General features: G+C 31.2%; 1 protein-coding gene across 6 annotated transcripts in view; it reads left to right on the top strand.

The window, feature by feature from the left end:
• The window catches only part of LOC107452446 (carcinine transporter), a 95,409-nt gene extending 75,836 nt beyond the window's left edge, over nucleotides 1–19,573 (top strand). For all 6 annotated transcript variants that reach the window (XM_043041840.3, XM_043041844.3, XM_043041842.3 and 3 more), the window contains exons 6-11: nucleotides 1,810–1,942; nucleotides 5,210–5,319; nucleotides 7,554–7,771; nucleotides 11,071–11,252; nucleotides 15,608–15,768; nucleotides 19,075–19,573. In XM_043041840.3, the coding sequence (XP_042897774.1) occupies nucleotides 1,810–1,942; nucleotides 5,210–5,319; nucleotides 7,554–7,771; nucleotides 11,071–11,252; nucleotides 15,608–15,768; nucleotides 19,075–19,276 (1,006 nt within the window). In that variant the 3' untranslated portion in view covers nucleotides 19,277–19,573. The remainder of the gene's footprint in view (nucleotides 1–1,809; nucleotides 1,943–5,209; nucleotides 5,320–7,553; nucleotides 7,772–11,070; nucleotides 11,253–15,607; nucleotides 15,769–19,074) is intronic.
• The last annotated feature ends 6,777 nt before the right edge of the window (nucleotides 19,574–26,350 follow it).

The raw sequence follows: 26,350 nt of genomic DNA, 5'->3' as shown, positions 1-26,350 counted from the left end.
AAATTAAATTAAAGATTTAATTTAATTGTAATAAATTTAAGTTTTATCTGAGCTTTTTTAATCTGTTCTTTTGAAAATGTAAGATATTTTACCAGATTTTTATATTTTTTTGTCATGTTTATAACTTTTCTCAATGAGTTAAGCATTTATTACAGTTTCTTTTTCAAAATTTAGCATTAACAATTTAACATAGTAACTGATATGTTAACAATGCATCTGACATTTAATAGATATGTTTTGAACATATGACGGGTCGAGGCATTAAATTAAATAAATAAATTGAATAACCACCTGCGCTAACAGCTTTTTTGCGCATATTTATTCACTTTTTTTAATTCATGTGGCCTTGCTCAATATAAAGATGAGTCAAACTCGTGAGAAATACTTTCACATAAGCAGGTGTTCACATTTAACTATTAACTCGGGAAAAAGAACATTAATTCTGCTCAGGAATTGAATCACAACAGATTTAGTTCATCGCTTTTCAAATAAGGAAGGAGTACGAAAATCAAGAATACGCAATAGGCAGTTGCAAATTATTCCAACCTGTGAACGAACTGCATATTATTTATCCGAATATAAATTTTCAAGAAACTGCGACATAATTTTTTGAGAAGATTTTGTACACTTGAAGAGCTTGCCGAGATGCCAACTTGCTCCGTACAGCAAATATATATTTTAAAGTGGTAGTTTATTAATTGCGATTCTTGGTTTAATAAATTCAATTTAGTAGATTTTTATCAGCCACTATTTCTAAATAATTCGTAGGCTTATATAATTCACCACTTTAGAGAGCATATGTAATGCCATATCTTTTAAAAAGCAAGCAATAATAGTAAAATATTTTCAAAATTTACTTTGTAGTTATTTGCATTTTTTTTAATTATTACTTTAGCGTATCCGGAGCAGTTGGCATCGCTAATCTTGAGGTAATATAACAGGGTTTCATCAACCTGAAAAAAATACATGAGCGGTAGTTAAAAATTTTCAAGACTACTGAAAAAGGCTTAAATCGATTTTTCATTTCAGAAATACAAAATTATTCCCGAGTTATTTTTTGCGCCTAAGCATTTTTCCTTAAAATTAAATATTTATTGACAGCTTAAAATATCTCGATTTATATCACTTTTTCTACCACTTTAAAAAAATTTACAGACCTCAGGAACACTGTATAATGACAAAGAACATTTTGAAATTGTTCAGGAGAAATCAATTTAAGAATTAAAACTAGTAAGACTTTATTTATTAAAACTTCTTGATACTTGGAAGTTTTTAAACCACGTATATTTAAACTACGTGGAGAGCGAGCTTATCATCTTCAAACCTAATAAGAGAGAACCCAGCCGCAAAAAGAGGTCAATGTTTTGATAGGAATAAGCAAATACATTATTCTAGTAAGCCCACAGGTTCACATGTTGATGCTTGCCAAAGAGCGGAATGCGTCGCATGTTGCTTATGAACAATATTTGACACAATAATAAAAAAAGGATTAAAGTATCAGCAAATTTTTTTCTTCATTTTTTGAACATTTTACTGTGTTGTCCCCCCTTAAAAGTTTTACTTGTAATTACTGCCTAATGCCCCTATTTTGTCGTGACTTGCTGTTGTACAGCTCCATTAGCCCCCCCCCCCTTATTAAAACAAATAAATTTTTGCTTATCGGTATGACTCCGTCTAAGTCTCCATATCTCAATTTTGTTATATAGATAAGGTAAAAGGATAATGCATCTGCAAATTATCCCCTTTAACATGGCTCAATAATGAAAGAGCCTTTTTTATGAGAAATAAAAATCAGCTTTCTTCTTACAGGGTTCTTCCTGAATCTCCAAGTTGGTTGATTTCCCGTGAAAAATATGAAGAAGCAGCTGAAATTATGGGTAAAATCAGCAAAATGAATGGAAAAACTGCTCATGAAGGAAATCAACTTTTACAAAAGATTCAGGTTTGTTATTATACTATTCCATGTATTTATTATTACTTTATGAACAACTTTTTAATTTTATCGTATGACAGTTGTGTTTTCTTAAATAATTAATCTGTTTCTTGTAGTAATGCTTCAGCGTTTTACTTTTGATTTTCTATTTGATTTTATACAAGTCGTTGAACAGCCGACCCAATTTTCGATTTGCGACTACTAGTGTTCAACTCCGTCGCCTTGTAGTTTTGAACCCGATCCAGAAGACAGGGGAACTTCTGGATCAAGCATTGGGCAAAATTTTGCCTTCGTGGAGGACTTTTTGATGGGACTAAAACCGCATTTATGTTACATGGAGAGGAAAAGAACGAAAACCTTCGACTGTTAGCCTGACGGCAAGGGGACTCAAACCCAATATCCGTCTACCACTGAGGATATTTTACGTCAGCACTGTGGTCGGTTGTGAGCCGGGAGCGAAATTCGAATCGACCAGCCATCGGATAGATTCGAACAAAATTCACCCCATTTGCAAGAGAACCTATAAACATTAACTCTTTCCGATTAACTCTTCATTTTGCTAGTGGTAATGGAACAATAATTTAATTGCAATTGTGGGGAAAAAATAGATTTTTCACAACTGCTATAACCTACACTCGCATTCGATTCATCCTGATATGAGGTAGTTATCTTAGCTTCAGCCCCGCGAGGGGCTCTTACCAATTCATCTAAGTGAGAATACTCGCATTCGATTCTATAACTCAGAGATGCCAACGGCTCCGGACACGCCAAAATAATTTAAATAACGGCAAATAACTACAATGTAAATTTTGCAAATATTTGACTATTTTTGCTTGCTTTTTAAAAGGTATAGCATGACATTAGTAATAGAAAGTGGTGAATTATATAAGCCTACGAATTATTTAGAAATAGTGGCGGATAAAAATCTACTAAATTGAATTTATTAAACCACAATTGATAACTAACCACTTTAAAATATATATTTGCTGTCCGGTGCAAGTTGGCATCTCTGATAACTTATGCTTTTATATAAGAGTGATTTATTTTCATTTAGTGGTGGTCAAAATCTTAACAAATTTATAACTCCAAGAATTTAAAATAAATTTATGAGATTCATTACCACCTTAAATACAAAAATCAAATTGATAGGAAATTATTTATCTGATTCTTCATCTTAAATAATTAGATTCAAAGGGAACAGTAAGGAAAGATATAACGCAAATTCAAGCTCATAAAATAAAACTAAATTGAGTAAATGCATAGTAATATCCAAGAATGCCACGAGCGGCTAAAAATTGTAACACCAACACCTCCTAGAACAAAGAAGGCCTCAGCACGGATCAATTTAGTAGTCGGAGGTAACGAACATAAACTGCACAGTCGATGGAGAGAAAAAAGAAAGATGTCGCTTTGTTCGGGCTACTAAGTTGAGCAGTGATGGAAAATACGAAAGATGTCATTACGCTTGGACTACTAAAGGATCAAATTTCCTGTTTACGGTCGAACGTGATGAGGCCTTCTCTTGTGTAGAAGGTATTGGTAAAACATGTGATTAATAAAATTCAAAAGTCAGTTTTAAGAAAATACAAAGATCTACGATTTCTAGCTTTCTTCTTTTAGTTCACAACTTAAAGTGAATGCATTTAGACTAGTAAAGTACTCGGTGTACCTGTCCGCGAAACGGACACTCCACACCTTCATGGAAGATGACGCCTTGGGCGACTGGAATGATGGCTATTGAAAATTAAAAAAAACTTTACTGGAAATCTGTGATTGTCTTGAAAGATGACGGAACTCATGTTAATCCATTAAACTTTTTAAATAATAATAATCACAGAGATGCCAACTTGCTCCGGACAGCGACTAAATATTTTCGAGTGGTAGTTTATTTAATTGCGATTCTTGATTTAATAAATTCAATTTATCAGGTTTTTACCCAGCACTATTTCTAAATAATTCGAAGGCTTATATATTTCATCACTTTATGGTACTAATGTCATGCTGTACCTTTAAAAAAGCAAACAAAAATAGTCAAATATTTGCAAATTTACTTTGTAGTTATTTACCGTTTTTTTTAATTAATTATTATGGCATGTCCGGAGCAGTTGGCATCTCTGTTTTTATGATTATAAATGAGCTTGATCACCACTACGTATAAATAATTACAACAAATACATAGCAGAAATATATAGACTATTATAGCGGATTACAATCTCGTCAATATCTAATTATTATTACGAGTAAGATTGTTTTTGCGGTAATTGTTTTACTACCACTTGGAAAACTCATTTTCGGAAAGAGTTGGCAGGCATAATTGTCTCTTCAGCCTTTGAGCATGACTTTCGAACGTAAATATTAAAAGCAATCTCAACTTTTCAAATTATATCTTCCAAGAAATCTTTCCAGAATGTGTTTAAGAAAACTAGTAGGAAGAACTGGTTTTTTTCGGTCAAAACCGATCTGTTTCTGAGGGTGTCAACGAGCCTTTAGTGTTTTCACCTGCGGAGCTAAACGTGATTAACGTAAATCAATATTTACTTTACTCACACTGAAACAGCAACAAGCATCAAAATTCATGGAAAAATTTTAGAACTCTTTCAATAATATCTTACACTTTGTACACATTTTATTACATTACCGTGAGGTTACTGAAAATAAAAATTAAGAATACTTGAGAATTTGACTTTTCCAATTTTGTAACCTTTTCAGATTTACGATTACATACTAGGGGGGTCTAAAAAACACATTTTGTGGCGGCTGTTACTGGGTAAAACTATCATATAAGATATGCTTTAATAAAAATGTAGCATACAGTGGTGTACGTAAAGGTGTTAAAATGTAAATGTTTGTTTCAGTTTCGTTGCCAACGTTCGTTTTACAACGTTTCAATAAAAGTGTTTTAGTGTACTTTAGTCTTACATAATAATTCAACTTTTTTATATGTTATGTTAATGTACATGTTAACAACATAGGCACAGGAGGAGAGAGCTTACAGTAGTGATAAATGTGACGTTATTTTCGGGATGAAAATTATATCACATCTTTCCCTGATTTCACTTGCATTGGCTACTATGCAGAAAACAACACAGAATTTTAATTGGTACCATTATGCAATATTTAGTGCTCGTAAACTAAATAAATGTTTGAAAATGAAGAAGTTAGGGTTGGTCATTTCCCCATATGTTCTAAAATCCCATGTTTTATCAAATTTACAGGATGTTATTTGTCTTTATTGTTTTTTTCTTCAATTTCAATTTGTTGCAATTGTTATTTTAGAAACTGGGTGAGAAGAAAAAATTACAAGCAAATGGCGAAGTCAATTCCCCAAAAGACTTCTTTAGATATCCTACTCTTCGCAAAAGGTTCTTGCTTGTCACACTATGTTGGTGAGTAATTAATATTTGTTCACTTTCTTCTAAATAAGTATATTTTACAAATTCGTTTCAGAATTCGTAAATTGCTCATTAAAATTGTTCAGTGTGCAAAAAAAAAAAAAAAGGGTAGATGTTATTTTAATTTGCGGAATCAAACTCAAAAACGCACTTTCTCTAAACAAGCATACGTTTTATTCTGCGATGTTTGATTTCTAACCCTCAAATTATAAGGGGTAGCCGCAATTAAGAAAGTCAGATATTCAAGATTTGAAATCTTAGATATTATTCTACAATTCCTGCTAAATTTTGCATTTCGTTAAATAAAATTACATTTTTCAAATTGTGCGTATACCTTACAACACGAGAGTTTTTCGACTATTATTAAATAAAATAATAAAAAATAATAAATAATTATTTAAAATTGCTTTTTTGCTAGGAATTAATTATCTGTAAAATAAAGAATTTTATAATTGTTTGTGAAATTTCTTTTAAAATTCGCTTATAAAGTTCTCGAGATGTAGATAAATATATGAAAAGTAAAAGTGACATTAAGAGGTTCGAAGTTCACACCGCTCTCCTAACCAAACCATATTTCCCAGATTGCAGTTATCGTCTATATTTTGAGCGAAAGTACGTTTTCGTGTCTGATTTCGTAGCTTAAATTATCGTCTAGTTATCCGGGGTCATTATTTAAACATTATATTATAAGAGTTATATTTTTAACAGTTCTTTTTTTTAAAAGTCAGATAGCATTGCAATGACGTCACGAAAAAAAAGCAGTTCTAAGATTGATTGAGAAACTATTTTTCATTCTCTGCACTTGAAGTGAAAGGATAAATCGTCTATTTTATTTTTTTTACGCAGTCCGTAATTCAAATGAGGGGGGCGGGACTGCTCCATATATATGTCTAAATTGAAAAAATAAAAATAAATAAGCTTTTCTCTGTCGGAAAAAATCTAGAACGCTTTGTTGGTAAAATACGCTGTGGCTTACGATGCACAGAAGCTTCACAAAAATCACTGTTTGAGCATTTTATATTTAAAAAGTAGCTATCAAATTTATATTGGTTTCAGGATCCTAGTGTAGAATTTTAGGAAAGACAAGCACACAAACTCTTCCTATTATTTTTATAGATACATTAACACGCTGAATGCCATGGGGATCACCGGTGACCAACACTGAGTTTATTCGTAGCGCCACGGGTGTCACCGGTGACCGGAGAAGCCAAGATTATTCGAAACACATAATTCGAGAAAATTTTTAATTTTTTTATGTTATTATCGTTACTAAAATGATTTGAAGAAATTAATGTAATATAGAACAGACAAAAATAGTTTTATTTATATTCGCAGAGATGCCAACTTGCTCCGGACAGCGAATGAATATTTTCAAATAGTAGTTTATTAATGTAATTCTTAGTTTAATAAATTCAATTTAGTAGATTTTTATCCACCACTATTACTAAACAATTCGCTGGCTTATAAAATTCACAACTTTTTTCTTATATGTCAGCTAAACCTCTTCAAAAACTAGCAAAAATCTGTCTAATATTTGCAAATATAGTTTGAAGTTATTTACCGTTTGGCCAGACGGGCAAGCAACGTGTTAATAGCTGCGAATTATTGCGGATTCTCCATAGTAATTCATTTTTATGTTTTAAGTGAGAGTAAAATTCATTAATTTAATTTTAATTGTCAGATTTTTATATTAATTTTAAATGATTTTGTCCAACATCACACAAAATGAATCATTTATATAAACGCAAGTTTTTAAACTTATTAAATAGTATTTTAAACAGGACTGATAATAATAAAGAAAACATTAAAAACCGGCAAAATATCATTTCAATATTACCTTACTATCGAGAAAGGTAAATTTCCTGGTACCATCACAACTTTCCGAGTGCGCAATCACTTTTAATTATTAATAAGTAGTGGTAGTTTTAATAAATATATGTTTTCTGAAGACAGATTAAAATAAAGTATCCATACTGCCAAGTCGTAATATCGTGTTTACAATTGCATATCGATTTGGGAATTGCAACCTCGGAACTAATAAAAATTGGCAAAAATGCATTGTAAGCAATCAAAATTTCGAAACATTTGTCTTCTAAAAAATTATTTCTAGTTATAAAAGTTAATAAGATCATTAATATTTACAACAATTTTGTTCATCACGTCTCTATATGTGAGTAATATTTATTTTTTAGACTGATAGAATTAACTTCATTTTCTTTTTTATTAAGGATAGGAAATTCTATCCCGTACTTTGGTCTTCAAATGAATGTGAAAAACTTGGCAGGAAATCAGTTTTTCAACTTTTTTCTTGTTTCATTGGTGGAAGTACCAGCACATTTCTCTACGTGGCTTTTCATGGAAAGAATCGGTCGAAGATGGTGTTCAGTCTGTGCCTTTGCCTTGTCAACTTTTTCTTGTATGTTGCCCGTCATTTTGCCAGAAGAAGGTAACTTTACCATTATTTTTTAATATTATTTCACACTAATATTTCGTAAAGTGGTATTTTACCAATAGTGTTTTTTATCCACCACTATTTCTAAACAATTCACCACTTACAGAGATGTCAACTGCTCCGGACTCGCCAAAATAATTAAAAAACGGTAAATAACTACAAAGCAAATTTTATAAATATTCGACTATTTTTGCTTGCTTTATAAAAGGTGTAGCATGACAATATTCTATAGGCCTACGAATTATTTAAAAATAGTGGTGGATAAAAATCTACTGCATTGAATTTTTTAAACCAAGAATCACAATTGATAAACTACCACTTTAAAATATATATTTGCTGTCCGGAGCAAGCTGGCATCTCTGCACTTAGTTGCAACATGCTGTGTCTTTTAAAAAGCAAGCAAATATAGTCAAATATTTGCAAAATTTTGTTTGTATATATTTACCGCATTTTTAATTATTTTGGCGTATCCGGAGTAGTTGGCATCTCTGCACAAAAGAAGGCCAAGCTACGTCGTTTAAAACGCCTCCCATAACTGAAAGCCTCCTCACGCTTTTTTATAGGTAGTCCGATCAGACCATTATGAAGGTAAACCAATTCTTTCTTTCTTTCTTTATTTGTAAAAAGTTGGGCACCTGGGCCGTGCAGAAGGCCCATATCCCATACATCATGAAATAGTATAAAAAGTTAAAATAAAAGACAGTTTGAGTTCAGCAGTCTCAGAGATGTCAACATGCTCCGGTCAGCAAATATGTATTTCAAAGTGGTAGTTAATTAATTGTGATTCGTGGTTTAATAAATACAATTTGGAAAATTTTTATCCACCACTATTTCTAAATAATTTGTAGGCTTATATAATTCACCACCTTATTGAACTTAAGTTTCCTATTATCAGACGGAACACTCTCACGTAGATACAATAGATAGGAATACACACACAAACTAAACACAGTCATGACACAAGGCCTACGGCGAACCCGGGGCAAGAGCAACCTTGTTTTTTAAATAGGGTCCCAACCGGGCAAGCTGTAGGTTTTAATACTAGAACGACGAGCAACCCGGCACGAGCGGTGGAGTACCGGGACGGCCGGGTCGTCGTATTATCAGAGGATACTACTTGTACATATTGTAAATAGTTTATTATATTTGCCTTTAATTTTTATCAGACTTGTACTTTAATATTTGTACATAAATTTCTTAATTATTCATTACTTATTTTGCCAATTTTCATATCTTTATCCCCAACTAATTCTTTTATGTTATCATGATTTGAACTACATATGCAGATATCTCGAGCCGTTACTGCCTCGTACTCCTCCAAATTTCCCGTCCTCATTTCCAATGTCATTAGTCTCAGTCGCCCTAGGGCATATCACAGATCAGAGGTCTAGTGCCCGCTTGCGCGGGCAGGTACCTTGCCAAATTACATGATCTAGCTAGAATTTAAGTCATGCTGTACCTTTTAAGAAGCAAGCAAAAATAGTCAAATATTTGCAAAAATTAGTTATTTACCGTTATTTTTGATTATGTTGGCGTGTCTGCAGTCTATGGGGTGGCTTTTAAGGTAAACCAATTAATATGACTTATATTTAAAATTAGAAAGTGGTAGCAAATATATGTCTAAAAGTTTTTTTAATTTATGAATATAATTGGTTTGTTTTATTCACTTGTCAACCACTACAGATTCAATTCTCAAATATATGTATATGATAAATTTCTCTCAAGTACTTTTAAAATAGTATTTGGGTTCATGCGCACAAGTGGTTCGGTTTTTAAATAATCTGCGCAGACTACTTATAAGAAACCCTGTGGAGGCTTTCTCATGTAGGTGGTGATGCATTTGTTCATGCTTGGAACTTGGCATCCATTTAGCGTGCACTTGATGCAAACAGGCTCTCTCCATAGCAATAATGTTTTTTTCTTAACTTCCAACCGAGTAAGATGTGGATTAGATGTGTCAAAATTCAAGTGAAAGCATAAACTATTCTGAGCATGCTCATGTTGATGGGATCATTTTACTTTATATTCCCTGATTAATAAGCCCCTGAAAATTTCCTCATCCAATAAGCTCTTCATATATTAAAAAAAAATAATCGCTGGATATTAAACAGAATTTTGTTTTACTTGTATTTCTCTGATTTCATATAGACTTTTTGACTAGTTATTAACGTAAGCTATTACTACTCAAAAGTATTGCTATAAGCAGTGGTAACAAGCTGATTTGAATCAACAAGCTCGCTGGATAATATCTGTTGCGCACTCAATTATTCATAAAACAATAAACACCGTAATTAATCACTTGATAAAAAATTTATTTCAATTTAATACCGATGTCTTCAAAATTAAAAGTAATATTTAATATTAGAAGAAAATTATTAAAAGAATTAATACTAGTTATTAAGTAGCTGCCAAATCTCACCAGATCAAAGATGTTGTAATTAAATATGTGACGAAGTGTATACTTTAATTTAATAATTTGACTGCCACTACACATAAATTATTTTAATAAATATATAAATGTATTAGCATCAATCATAAAACGATAGGTGTTTGCAAAACTAAAGTAAGTCCTGCCTCCAATTAGATAGCCAAATATTATATTGTTGTTGTTGTCCCATGCCATTTGTCAATACTGGCAAGCCTATTTTAAGGCAGAGGGGTGCGTAGCTTCTTATTTCTTTAGTGGTGCCATCTATGGTCAAGAATTCAACTTCTCTGACACTGACACGTCACAGCTCGTTTTACAGGGAGGACGCATTCACACACCATCCATCGGCAGATCATAATTTGGACCTAAACCAGAGCACGATCTATCTCTGATACAGTATCTCAAGGGTATTGATTCGTTATCGTAACTTGGATATGAAATTTGTGATCTCGACAGATTTAACTTACACCAGTCACCATATTGTGCACCGGGACTCTTCGCCCGGTGTCGATCGAACTGACGACTTTCTGAACATGGGTCCAACCCCCTTACCAAGGAGGCTATCCCGACCATATCATAACATCCTTTCTAGACAATAAGTACACCCGGTACATTTTCCCTGTATGCGTGTCCTTTAAGTTTTTATTTGGTAATTCGCTAAGTCACAGTAATTATAGATGCATCGATATTCTCAAATACATAAAAAGGATTAAGCATTGTCCTGATTAGATAGGATAGTTAAAAAGTTTGGACTACGAGTTTTTTTCCTTTTTTTTAAATGCCAGATAATTTAAAATCCAGCAATATTATGTGTCATATAAAAGAAACGTATCTTAAATTTTAAAAACTATACTCTTTTTTCCAGACTATCCAAACATTGGAGTGATTGCTTCCTTATTAGCTAAAGTTGGCACTAGTTCAGCCTTCATGACGTTGTACCAACAAGGACCTGAGCTTTTCCCAACTTCGTTGAGGGGAATAGGAATGGGAATGGCTTGCACAATCGGAACAGGATCAACACTCGTTGTGCCTTACATAGTATATCTGGTAAGAACTTGTTCCATAATCACCACCCTTAATATAAAACATTTTGCATTCAAGGTTATAAATGCTTTTTAAAAAAATGGATGTTACCTTTTAAAGTTGATAAGACGTAATTCATTATCTATATTTCTTTTAATAAAAGATAACATTGAAAGATAACACTTGGGAGCAATTTTTTTATTTCATGTTGCATGTGGTTATGTGGCTGATATTTTAATGTGGCTGATTTCGAATCTGCAATCAGTCTCTCTCTAATAGATAGATTTATATGCAATTCGATATCGTCTTAAGCAAGATTTCTTAAAATTCTCTCGAAAGTGTACTAAATGTCCTAACTTCTTTACAACGTTGGAAGTAGTAGGATGAAAGCGATAATACATTTCAGTTTGTGATGCGATACGTAAGATCAATTGTTTTTGCCTTACGTGTTATTTACAAAGCGCAGACAAATTTAAATGTTTGTATATGAACCTAAACGTTCCTTTTAAACTTGAACATTCAGACAAAAAATAAACAAAACTATAAATTTAATTTTAAAAATGACCTGTAGCTTATTGAACAGAACCAACTTCAGACTTGAAATTATCTAATCCAAATTAGATATGCTCGAGTACTTGCATAAATTCGACAACAAAAAATTCGTTCTTCTATAGTATAATTATTATTCAAGCATAATAATTATCTTTAAGCTATTAGCAGTAAACGATTCGCACTCAAGGTTCTTTCAACAGATAAAATAACGTATAAAATAAATTAAATTATACAAGACATTACTCAATATTTACCCGCCTAGGGTAAACCGCCTAGGCATATAACCATGTAGATGAATAAATCTATGCCCCACTTTTTCTATTGAACTACTGTTGCCATTTATCAGAAATAATACAATGATGGCAATTTAACACGTTTGATACTAATACCTGAACCTGTGGTTCCCAATTTTTTTCGGCTACGGAACCCTAATTAACTGTCTTCCTGAGAATCCCCGACTTTAGGTATAAAGTAAATGAGTACATTTCTGAAAATATTAACCATTAAAACACACTTCTAGACTTTTTATATTTAAAAGAAAGGAATGATATTTTTTCAAAATTTTACCATTAATAATCATAAATTCATTTTTAAGTTCGACAGTTGAATTTGCAGTCTTGGGGAAATCTAGCTAAAAATTTGCTTTCTGTATTGCTGTAAAATTAAAAACCAAAATAACTGCTATAAGCGTTGAAAATGGTTAGGGAAACATTTCTCTTTTCTCTTTATTTAACTAAAATTGGGTGCCTGGGCCGCGCAGCGGCCCCTAACCCATTCATCATGAAGTATTTACAAGTTGAATTAAAAAACATTTTGAATTATGCAGCATTTAGGTAGCATTACAGAAGATCAAGCATATTTGCTTGATAAATTAAACATGATTTGATATTTAATATAAGTCATGATTTATGCAATGATCAGAAATTTTCGTGAATATAAAAAGCACAATTGATATTTAAGCATTGATTGGTATTAAATTTGATGCAGTCATAGGTTGTGATTAAAGTATGAAATTAAATTAATATATAAACAAGTACAGATTAAACATGATTTGATATTTAATATAAGTCATGATTTGTAAAATAATCAGAAATTTTCATGAATATGAAAAGCACAATTGATATTTAAGCATTGATTGGTATTAAATTTGATGCAATCATAGGTTGTGATTAAAATATGAATTAAATTAATATATAAACAATTACAATTGATATTTTAGCATTGAATGGAATTTAAATTTGATGCATTCATAAGTTGTGATAAATTATGAGTAAAATTAGAATATATGCAAATGCGATTGACAATTTAGCATTGTATAAAGTTAGAATTATGTAATTTTAAGTTGTAAAACAAATATAACATGATATATGATAAATTTACAGAAGTTTTGTTTAATATTGGTGTCGCCATCTATCGGATACAGTTTGCAATTTAATTGAGCTGTTTTACTTTTTTCATTGAAGAAGAGTTTGATAATCTACATATTACACTAATGCAAGAGTTCAGAATGAATAGTCCGGAATTGGGCATGACTATGACATTATGGAGCATTATCTCTAATGATTTTTTGCAGTAATTGGAGTACCTCTTCATTCTTTATGAGTTCTTGCAGTTCTTTTATTATTATGACAAGTCTGCGAGCCATACCGGCTGTTGTTGTGGGAATCGGGCGAGAGCCCTTCCTAGTGGGTTTGCGTGCTTCCAGTGTAGTTTGCGGTGTGGGATTCACTACAGTTGCAACATTTTGGTGGAGTGTGTCTGTCCTGTTAGGGAAACATACTTTTCTATTTACGAATTTGGTTATTTTATTTTGATTTGTAAAGCATTATGTGAAATACTATTGCATTTTTTTATTAATGTATGTTCTTTTCATAATTATATACATTTTTTTTCTAAAAAAATTGAAGCTTCTCTCTCATTTGCATTTTATTTTAAATAATTTTGTAAAGACTATCAAAATCATAAGTAACTAAGGATCAGACGAAAGGATCAAAAGTGGTAAAGGTTTTTTTAAGAGGGCTTGTTTCTATTTAAGCATAAATTACTTATAACTTCGAAACTATTCTTTTTATTAATTTAATTTTTATTTTTTTTCAATTTTGCGTAAATAATATACAGGAAACCAAAGCAAACTTGTCTAGAGAAGTGCAAATTTTGACAAATCTAGTCAAATACTGTAAAAACATAATACCCTTATAACTTTCAATTATTATTAGTACTATTGACAGAATTTTGATCTCAGTTGATTTAGGATATAAAAAAAATGCTTTAAAAACAATACTTAACTTTTTATATAACAATGTTCATTTTCATTCCATCTATATCTTCCCTATCAGTATATTCAGGATAGCTGCTGATGCTAACCTCGTGGAAAGGATACTATCATAAGTTATTGACATTGGAACTAATCCACAACCTTTAAAACAGCTTTCAGCTTATTCCTTATCATTTTTGCATTCGAACTTTGAAAATAGCTTAAATTAAGCATTCTGACAATGAATTAAAAGTCCAAATTTAATATTTCGAAACAAGTGTATGTATTTAAAAATATTCTGAGCGCGAGGATTTTTGTGCTCAAATTCTAAGGTTTTTAAACAAACTTTTTAGATATCAGGATTATTAAAATAATGCTGTATTCAGAAGAAAAAAAACATAAATTTTTTTTTAAAATACGAAAATTGCATAACAAAGACATGGGCTCACAATCCCGACCCGGTATATTATACATAAAAATTATACTTAACAACAAGCAAAAATCATTCAAAATCCTTTAATATTTACTCTTAATTCCACTCCTATTACAAATTTAAGACCAATTCTACTTTAGAGGATGCTCACAGCTTTGGTGTGATGTTTGGAGACTCGTATTAAATTGACGATGCATGGAATACGCTCCTTCTGAAGCATGTCAGAAATATTCATAAACGTTATCTAGCTGTCACAACATTCTGGCTAAAATTTTAAGCATCTCTCTATGGAATTGGTCATAAATGTATGACAGGCGTGGAAATAGAGTAAAAATAAAATTATATCGAGAGGTTTGTATTTATTGTATTTCAATTTTACGTACAAATTGCAACAGGTTGAGTAACAGTAATTGGTTACAGGTTGAGTTTGTTACCCCATATTCCTGTATGTTTTTTATCCTTTTTGTATGTCTGCTTTACCCTTTCTTAAAACACTGTGTTTGAAGATGAAGCTAATAAACTTCAAATAGCATATTTTATCAATGCAACATTGTTCACAGATGTGTGACATGTGTCGAAAGACTGAACGAATGGTTTATTAAAATAAGAAATATATTCTAGCACTAACCTAAATTTACTACCACTATTAAAATTATTCAAGGACCGAGGGAACCCTGAATACAGTAAAAATAATATGATTTTTAAAGATTAGTGTTTATTGTATTTGAATATTACGTTTAAATTGCAACACTTCTAGTCTCTTCAAATAAGTTCATGACCCCATGTTCCTATGCTTTATTTTACTGTTTTGGTATGCCTGTTTTGCCATTCTATAAAGCACCATGTTTGAAATTAAAACAAATTATCTTCAAATAGGGTACTTTATGAATGTAATATTGCTCATAAATGTGAGACGTGTCGAAATATAGTGAAATAAAATTATTTTTAAATATTTCTGTTTACTGTGTTTCTGGTTTGAATATTGACCTTAGATTCGAATGTTAATTTTATGGTTGTATACCTGTTTTGCCTTCTCATAAAGCATTCCATTTTAAAGTGAAGCACCCTATGTATCATTTTTTAAAGATATTTATTAATTTATTAAAATACTATATTAATGCATCTTTCTAATATTTTCAGGTTGAATATGGTAAATTTATACCTTTCTTGGCGTTTTCAATTATTACATGTTTTTCTGGCATCTGTTCTTCATTTTTGCCAGAAACTTTAAATAAAAAGTTGCCCCAAACTGTGGATGACGCTGAAAATTTTGCTACGAATGAAACATTCTTTTCTTGTGGGTAAGTAGTTAAAATCGGAATATCTAAGCTAGCTAAGTTTTTTACTAAAATCAAAATTTTCTTTTGGAATGTTTTAGCGGTATCGATTAAAAATTGTTAACTACCACTATTAAAAATTATTCAAAACCTATTGTAACTCTGAATTGCTATCTTCTGCAGCTCTAATCCACAAAAGTATTGAAATATTATTAAAATTTTAAAATAAATATGTGGGATTAGTTGATTGGCTAGCGTATCATATCTAATATATTCAGGAATATTGTCAACCATTTGCTGGTTACGTTATCAAGACCATTTCGTATATGTCGTAAGCATATATATATATATATAAATTATATATGTATAACATATAACTTCTAATGCTTGCAATGGTTTTTTGTGCAAGTTTTTAAGTATTTAAAAATAAGATCAGAAATGCTTTTCATTTTCATAAAATTGTGGCTTTTCTCCATATTGACTTCTTGCGAACTTTTCAGAATCAGTATGAATAGCATTCGTTTTAATCCCTTGGGGACGGGTGATTCAGAAAAGCATTCGTACAAAATCAGAATCAAGTTGTAATTAAATAAAAAACGGTAACTTAAATGTAGTCGTTTCTAATTTGACAGACTTACTTTGCTTTTACTTTAATTATTGTTAGTTTAATCATATATATAATCAGTCACTTCAAAGTATAACTAAATAGTTTTATTTTGAACAAAATAATGGGGAATTAAATAAATCAAACAATTATAACTCCGCCCACAAATAAACTGCTAAAGAACTACTTTGATAACCAGTTTTATATTTTTACCCTGATTGATACGGTTTCAGAGATGCCAACTGCTCCGGACACCCCAAAATAATTTTTAAAAAAAACGGTAAATAACTACAAAGTGAATTTTGCAAAGATTTGACAATTTTTGCTTGCTTTTTAAAAGGTTTAGCATGAGATAAGAACTATATAGTGGTAAATAATATAAGATTATGAATTGTTTCGAAATAGTGTTGGAGAAAAATCTTATAAATTCAATTTATTAAACAAAGAATCACAATTGATAAACTACCACTTTATTATATATATTTGCTGTCCGGAGCAAGTTGGCATCTCTGCGGTTTTATGCTGTCACGTATTTGTGACAGTCGGCGCGAAAGGGTTAAATAGTCTGCGCTGTCTACTTACGAGAAACCGTGTGGAGGCTTTCTGGTGATGCACTAGGAAGCAAAAAGTTAAAGACCCCTTATCTTAAAGGCTGAATTTTTATTTAGTTCTAGGCAAAGGAAGCTTCAAGCTTGCAAGAAATGAGAATCATGAAATCGGTTTTTGTTTTTCAGTAAACTAACTGCTAAAGAACTACTTTGGTTACCAGTTTTATCTTTTTACCCTGATTGATACGGTTTTATGCTGTCACGTATTTGTGACAGTCGGCGCGAAAGGGTTAAATACGTTAAACTTGACCTAACAGTCATGAGTAACAGTTGCAAACTTACAGCAGTTATATAGATAGTACATTATTAGTAATAAAGCATCATTTCATAAGACGACGGAGCCTTCGGAAAACAGCCTTTAGGATGCGTGTCTGAACTATTTATAAGTAGTTTTAGACGAATTTCTTTAATATCTATTTTAGTAAAAAGTATAAATTTGCTACCACTCGGAAATAAAATTCTGTAGCTATGAAACTTCCGTTGTAGAATTTGGTTACATTCAACAGAGCGTTTGGCAGATCTGTGATGGGCCAGACTTAAAATTTATTGCATATTGGAATTACATACATTTGCAGTCTTATGTGCTCAATTTAGGCTTAAAAACCTGAATTAAAATTTTATTTTTAACACTTTCATGTCCGGTGACACCAACGTGTTGTCACGTGAAAACCAAACGTTAGCTGCCGGTGACAACACGTTGGTGCCATGTCCAAGCCAAACGTTAGTGGCTGGTGACAACACATAGATGTCGCGCGTTGCAACCTGATATTCATGTGACATTTTGTCAAGGGTCAATAGAGTACAGGGAGGCCAACTGCTCCGCTTTCTGGAATAGTTTTAATAAAGTGCCGCCGGCACGGCATAATTGCAGGCCGGGATAGCCTGGTCGGTAGGGCGCTGGGCCCAAGTCCAAGAGGTCGTGGGTTCGATCCTCGCCGGCCGAAGACTCCCCGTGTAGTAAATGGTCACTGATCCACGTTAAATCTGTCGAGTCTCTAAGTCCTCCATGTTCCCATAACAAATCAATACCTCTGGGGGTACTGATCCAGGAGTTTCCTTGTCTTCTGGATTGGTTCAAAATTACAAGGCTACGGAGTTGAACATTAGTAGTCGTAAACCCATTAAATTGGGTCGGCTGTTCAACGACGGTTATAAAATAAAATTAAATAAAGTGGTAGCAAATTATATAGTAAAATTCGTTAAAGAGAGATAGTTACGCCTACTTTTCAGTATAGAAACCAGTAGATAGATGCTATAACATTGCATTTTATATCATACTTATAATTTTTGATATTTAGTGGTGAAAAAATTATTTATAATGGAAAATACTAAACTAAAAGCAACTTATATTTCACTACCACTAGAGGTTCGCTACTACTGAGATGGTTTTAACGAAAATAAACACCGGTTACATTGTAAATTTATCACTAAATATATGCGGACTGCATAGTGTTAAGCCTTTAAATATACAAGTTTTTATATGATGGTAATCTAAGTAATTTTCAATTGAATTTAACACGTTCACGCCGGGGTGACCCACCGGTGGGTCACGCTAGATTGTTTCATCTTGGTAGCACACCGGAGTAAAAATTGGTAAAAATAAATTTCATTTTTTAGTTATTTTCCGTGAATAATAAAAATCCATAACTACCAATTGATTTTAACGGATGCAATTTTTATATTGAATTGCTTCTTCGCCGTGTTAAATTTCCTTACAGTGAATTGTTATTGATGAGAATAGATTAACTCCTCCCAAATATTATCTAATATTGAAATAGTTCTTCTACCAGTATTTTCTCTTTTCCCGTACCAGTATTTTCACTTTTCCCGGCGTGAACGTGTTAATTAAACAAAAATTAAATATCAAATTTTAAAGTTTTCTTCCACTTCTAGTACGTAAATCTGCAGGAATTTGTTAAAACACAATACAGGGATGTAACAGGCGACTAAAAATGTAAAAATTGGTCGAAACTAAATTCTTTTTTTAAATTTATAATCCACTTATTTAATTCAATCGTAATGAAATAAGTAAAACGCATCACTCTTACTAACTTTAAATAGATTAACTGAAGGCTTTTGTAATTTAAATTTTTATTAAAAGTATTATTTTAATTTTAGAAGTCAAGATTCAGACGAGTCTCCAAATCTAAGCCCAAAAATGGAAGAGAAATGGTCTTCGCGAACATTGTCGGTAGCTGACTTGGCTTGTGACAATTCTGGTGGAATCATAGTAAAAAGGATAACAGAGAAGAGGGATTCAGTTTCAGCCTCAATAGATCTATCATCTTTAGAAAATAATTTAAAAGAGGACACAAAATGATTATATTTGATACATCATCTTTGAAAGAAGTTCAAACGAGGACACTAAATGAAAATGTTTGCTACATCAACCTTAAAAAGAGTTCAAAATCGGGTACAAAGTTATAATATTTCATTTATCATTTTTCAAAATTGTTCAAAAACAGGACATGAAATGAATATATTTGTTACGAAAATATTAAAAAAGAAATATAAAAGCAATCACTTAATGATAATGTTTAACCTTTCATCCTTAAAAAATATTCTAAAGTGAATATGGAGTAATTATGTTTGGTAAATCATCATCAAAAAAATTAAATAAAGTTATAATATTTGATAAATCATTTGTAGAAAATTTGATTTTCTCGTTAATTTTAATGCAAATATATTAAAGGTATTTGATACCAGTTGCATTAGGTTAGGTTGTCAAGTTTTAAATCATCCCGATAAAAAAAAAAATCATAAACTAGTAGTAGTATAAGTTAATTTTACATGACTTGCAGTGCTGTAATTAATTCTTTTGTTTGTTTTAAAACAAAAGACAATACGCAACTCACAAATTGCACTTATAGATAGGATTTTGATTTTTTTGAGAGCTTTACTTTTTATAGTAAATTTATTTCAGACTGTGTTGAAAAAATTTAAGAAAAATGCGGTCTATTATGCGTTGTGGTAAACGCAAACAACTTTCTTAATAGCAAATTTCTTATCTGTCGCTTCAGACAGGGATGACACAGGCGACTAAAGATGCAAGAAGTGGTAAAAAATTAATTACTTTTTTATTTATTTAATTTATATAATTATTTAATCATAGCTATCACCATACTATACATTGTAAATTATTCATATTTAAAGCGAAAAAATCACCTTGATTAGGAAGTTGAAAGATATACGCTAGAAAAAGTTGTTACTTTTAATCTCTTTTTAAAAAAAAGTTTGGATTTCTTTTAATCACAACTTTTTACATTTTTTGTCGCCTGTGGTCCTATTTATATGATAAGTTAACATAAATGGTTACCACTCTTTGAATATTAGAGTAGTATTTAACCAGGATGATCATGCTATAGTCCGTACATGGTAAGAAGACGATTGAAGGCCAAGCCATGGTGCAAGTCTTTTGTAAAGATATCGGTTACGCAGAATTACTATTTTTGTATGTGAACACGTTAATTGGGGAAAAGGTGATACAAAAAAATTTAAATGGTAGCAAAGTTTTCTATCATGAAATGTACTTCTTTCTTCAATAAATTTGCGATAACACGTTCCCATTAGCCAAAATAATACTTAAGGTCTAATACAATCTTAGAAATATGGTATCTTCTGGATGAAGAGTTTTTAAACCGAAGTGGTAACTAAATCTGAGAAATTTGCATTTGCTTTGCAGAATAGTTTGTTATCACTTGAATATTTTTGGCACACCACTGGGAGCCTTTGCGCCAAATAATTTTTTCTAGGATATTCACAAGTCTTGAAAAAGTCATTGCTGGTAGTACCTTTAAATTTACGCCAATAGAAACTATTTTTTTTAAGATACCAATTTAACATTTAGTGATCTGGTAGATTAGAATACGTCTACAGAAATATTTTTTTTGAAAATATATACGTAGTGATGATAGCAAATGTTTTAAATAATGGAGATTCGTCTTCGTATTGTCACCACGTCTTAGAACGACTTTAATATACATTCTGCAACACTTAATAAAGGATTGGACAAATTAAAAGATACACTTCTATTTATAGTTACACTTCCATTTATAGATACACTTCTATTTATAGATACACTTCCATTTATAGATATATTTCTATTTATAGATATACTTCTATTCATAGATACACTTCTATTTATAGATATACTTCTATTTATAGATATACTTCTATTTATAGATACATTTATAGATATACTTCTATTTATAGATACATTTATAGATATACTTCTATTTATAGATACATTTATAGATATACTTCTATTTATAGATACATTTATAGATATACTTCTATTTATAGATACATTTATAGATATACTTCTATTTATAGATACATTTATAGATTTACTATCACCGTGTTAGCAATCTTTCTTTTAGAAGTAAATGTTTCGGAAGATCTTTGATGGTTGTTACAATTTGAAAGATGCAAAACTGTTGTTACGATTTGAAAAATCATGCTTGAAGCTTTTAGAAGTAGTGTCATTTTTACCCATGAGAAATTGGGCTTGACCAATATGAAGTGAGGAAGTTAATAACTTCTTTTCAGTTTTTCTACCAGAAATTTTGAAATTCATTCAGTAGAGTTTCAATAATTACGTAAGAATGCTTTAGTGATATTGAAAAAAGAAATAAGTTTCTATGGTCGATGCAAATTTCGAATGGGTGACAAAAAAGTCATTTCTAAAGGTTTCAAGCATGATATTTCAAATTGTACCAAGAGTTTTGCCATCTTCCAAAACAGTTGCTGATAAAAAAGGAAGAGATTGTTTACATAGAAGTGTTTACATTATTTTGATCGATCTCTGTATGTGGTTCTGTGTTATGATCTATTACAAAAATGGCTTCCCCACTTCGAAATGACTTTCTAAAAATCAATCGTCATCTTAAGGTGATTGGACTATACCATGGATTTAATAGGATTTTAAGATCAAAATATAAATAGGATTTATGTTAAAAATCATGTTCTATAGTAGCATTTTATATAAAATAGCGTTCTTTATTTAGTTTTTTATAGTTTTGAAATAAGAGAAGGGACATTTAATGTACTTCATGATAATATAACTTTTGTGTCTCAAATATCGGAAGTTTCATGCAATTTCCAATTAAATGAAATTATGAAAGCTAACACATGACAAACTTTTTAAGTTTTTATTCCGAATTTTGTTAGAAAAGGTGATTGAAATGAAACGTTTAATTATTGTTTATCAGTGACTGGGGTTTCCTATCAAAAAATAAAAAGTGATGATGCGATTCTTTTTAGCTTTTACCCTGGTTGGAAAATAGATCGTAATTAACAGTTTTTAAAAATAGAACCACTTGAATTATTAACGTTCCCTAATCATCAAAATATTGTGTTTCATTCATAAGTTCATTAAAAGTGTAATACTTTTTGTATTACCTTATTAAATTTAATAGGGCGCTGCGATCGCTAAATCTATGCAGCACTTGTCATATCGTCACACTCAATCAGTGCTCACGACGTCCTTTAAAATATTAATATGTAGTAAATGATGTACTATAAACTAACAAGCAAAAGTTTTATGTTAATTTAAAACCAACAAAATATTTAGCTTTCTAATTTTTCTTTAATTTTAAAATAATATTGCTAAAAATTTATGGAATAACTTTTAAATTGTAAACATGCCGTGGTAGTTAAAGTACCTAAGACAAAGAGAAAACTATAATTCTCTTACCACTGTTTTGTTTTTCATAGGACATTGCAATCACTGCTCCTATTTCAGTATTTTCACTAACTTTGAAACAATTTTAATAGTATTAAATAAAGTATAAATGAGCAAGAAGTATTACAGAGCTGGCCAACTACTACACATTTTTCAAAATAGTTCATGGAGTGGTAGGCAAATAAAAAAAATCATTGATCAAAATCGAATTCTAAAGCAATCGAATTTTTGTTAATTTTGCCAGCATTAAATCAAGTTTACTAATCAAAAAATAATACATTGAAAACATAAACTTAGCTATCATTAGCAGGGCTACAAACTTTCAATGCTTTTTGTAAAAATGTATTCTAGTGGCAGCTATGTTTATGCTTGAATGTATTGTTTTTTATTCATTTAAACTTATTTTCCCCGCACCACTACATATAGATTATTTAAAAGTTTATTTGCAACGCCACTTACTTTCACGTTTTTCGTGGTGGAGCTTTTAAAATGTTGGCAAAATTGCCAAAATCTTTGAGAGTTTTGGTTTTGAAAGGTCTACCCCTCTATAAAATATTTTGCAAAAAGCGTAGTAGTTGGCAGCCCTGCCATTCGAAGTAATTTTCCCAAACAGCGTTGAAAGTTGTCAGCTCTGTATACATATTGAAGTATGGATCTTTGTTTGACATCTTCGCTTCACCTTTTCATCAATGAAATTTGAACTTGAATGCCGCGCTTAAAACTTATGTTTAAGCGCGTATTGTTTGAGCTAATTCGAGGAATTGAGTATTGTTAATCATTAATCAATATTCTCATGTTTTAAAACAATGTATGTATAATAATACAAATGTCAATTTTATTAAACACTGTATAATTTATCATAAAATAATCAATGGATGATGCATGTGCAATTCTGTTAGTTTAATTGACTGATTTCATATCTCATTGGTTTTAATGTCAAATTATTTTATTTGTATTTCATTTTTAATAAATGACATTTGCTGTTATCTGATTCTTCATTTGCTTTTTATTAATCAAATTTAGGATAATAAACTTACATTTTAACTTACATTAGTTACAAACTCGCAGTACAATTTCAGAGGGCAGATATTATAAAACATTTTTTGCTAACAAGCCACCTGGACAATATAACATTGAAGAAATTTTTTTTATAATTATAAAACAAAATAACTTTTATATTGTTAAATTACTTAAATAAAAGATATTAAGAGTAATAACCTTTTGTATAATTATAAGATAATTTTTTACATGATAAACTATAAAATTCAAGCAGGGTTCCTCCTACTCATATTGTCGCCGCTAATTTAAACCAAAAATTATTTGAACTTTAGTGAACTATTACTTGATAAAAAAAAAAGTTCAAGCTCTTTCAAAATGTACAAATTGGAGGTGACAGTCGACATGCTTCAAGCTCTTCAAAATTAGGCACCCATTTTCAAGACTTGTCAGACGTAAATGAGAAGAAACAAAAGTGAATTGAAATACAAAACGAAAAATAAAGGTGAGAAAAAAAACCAGTAGCCGAGAGAGAAAAAAATAGGAAAAACAGATCAAGAAAAACCACTGCGGCGAGAAGAGGAAATCAGGGTAAAATGCATTTCCACGCACTACAGAGAGGTGGTGAGATACTACTGTCTTTAACAAAGGAATCAGCATTCATATGAATAAAATATAAGAAAAGATAAGACAAACAATTAAAGATAAGACAAATAAATAAGACGAGATTCCAGGACATAATAATTTTTGCTATGTCGAATTTTAATTTATGCCCAAGATTCCAACAATGTGCAGCAATTGATGATTTCTCGTATTCTTGATAACGGGCAAATCTATCGTGTTCCTTAAATCTAAATATTAAAGTGCGTCTAACTTGTTAGAGTATTTAAAGTAAGAGTACAAAAAGTAGTAAGTAGTAGGGAAAAGTACAGAGACTTAGAAAATTTCTAGAAATATTTTAAATTTCTTAAGATAATCAAATCGAGCATTTTTTATTACTTATTAAATACGATTTGCTACAAAATTATGAAAAAAATTTTATTAAATTTTCTTCCGCTCTTGCGTAGTATGAAAGTTTAACACGTTCACGCCGGGAAAAGTGAAAATACTGGTAGAAGAACTATTTCAATATTAGATAATATTCGGGAGAAATTAATCTATTCTCAACAATAACAATTCACTGTAAGGAAATTTATCACGACGATGAAGCAATTCAATATAAAAATTGCATCCGTTAAAAACAATTGGTAGTTATGGATTTTTATTATTCCCGGAAAAAAACTAAAAAAATGAAATTTATTGTTACCAGTTTTTACTCCGGTGCGCTGCCAAGATGAGACAATCTAGCGTGACCCACCGATGGGTCACCCCGGCGTGAACGTGTTAAATGCTTTTATCGTGCGTAATTTGTAACGATTTTTCTTTCAAATTTTAAAACGATAATTTTGTTATTAATTAAAGATTGCTCTAAAAATTTGTTTAATTTCATTGAATAGCACTATTAAACACAAATAATTTTAAACATATATAACGAGAGTCCTAATAAAGCATTAACACGGCAAGAAATAAGGAAGAGAATATAACCATCGCAAATGGAAATTTATTGGCTACTTGTTGACTCAATGTAAATTAATATCCTTTTTTATAATGGGTCGATATCGGAAAATTTATCGACCCATCATCATTGACAGTATCGGCTCCAGCTGCCGGCTGGCCGGACACTTTTTTGCCGCAACCGATTCGGCCAAATATGTTGAAAAGATGGAAGTGCTATCGGCCACTGTATGTGGGCACGTTATCACGCCTGAAATGCTGTGTTTGCTGGGATAAATATATAAAGTCACATTTCAAATGTTTAAATTTTAGCGATTTTTTTTAAAATTTCTATTTAAAATTCAGCTTAAGTTCACTACCACTGAAAAGACATCTTCAAGTGTTGAAGTATTTGCATGCATGTTCAGATTAAGTAGATATTTTTACCCGTCATTGTAGCATTAAAATAGCACTGTCCTTTGACGTCAGATCCAAATAATAAATGCTTTTTTTTCCGAAACCATCCGTTTCATACGGGGTTAAGACAGCCAACTTTCTACTGTCTTCGGTCAGATGTCTTCTAGTGGTAGCTAAGTTTATTTTCTAAAGCATTATTCTTTGATTTATGAAATTGATTTAGCACGTTGAGCGCCGCGTCAGTCATCGGTGGCTGACACTGGACTTTCCATTTAGGCCGCGTCAACTACCGGTGGCTGACTCTGAAATTACATTTAGGCCGCGTCAACCACCGGTGACTGACACTGAAATTACATTTAGGCTGCGTCTGCAGGCCCGGACTGGCCAGTAGGCAGACCGGGCAAATGCCCGGTGGGCCGGTCTGGCCTGAGGGCCGGTTGGACCGAGCCAGAAGCGCAAAATTTCTTTTTATACATTGCATGAATTTCAAATAATATTGCGCAAATAATAATAATATTTAATAACATATATATGATATATGTAGTAATAATATTGTTTTAATATACAGAGTGATTCAGATCATGCGTGCCACCCATTTTTTTCGAGAATGAAAATAATCAATTTGAAATAAAAAATCTAATGACTAAATCGACCCCAAGGAATTCAATAGTGATATTTTTAATTCCCGGAAGTACCGGAATTTGAATACAGTTTTGATTTTTTAAATGAAAACCTATATCTTATTTGGCATCATTGGAGAGAGTT

The sequence above is a fragment of the Parasteatoda tepidariorum genome, chromosome 5 (assembly GCF_982258835.1).
Source record: "Parasteatoda tepidariorum strain Cologne lab strain chromosome 5, Ptep-v5.0, whole genome shotgun sequence".
Taxonomy (NCBI): domain Eukaryota; kingdom Metazoa; phylum Arthropoda; class Arachnida; order Araneae; family Theridiidae; genus Parasteatoda; species Parasteatoda tepidariorum.
Note: the sequence above shows the minus strand (reverse complement) of the source record. Positions and strands in the feature narration are given on the sequence as shown.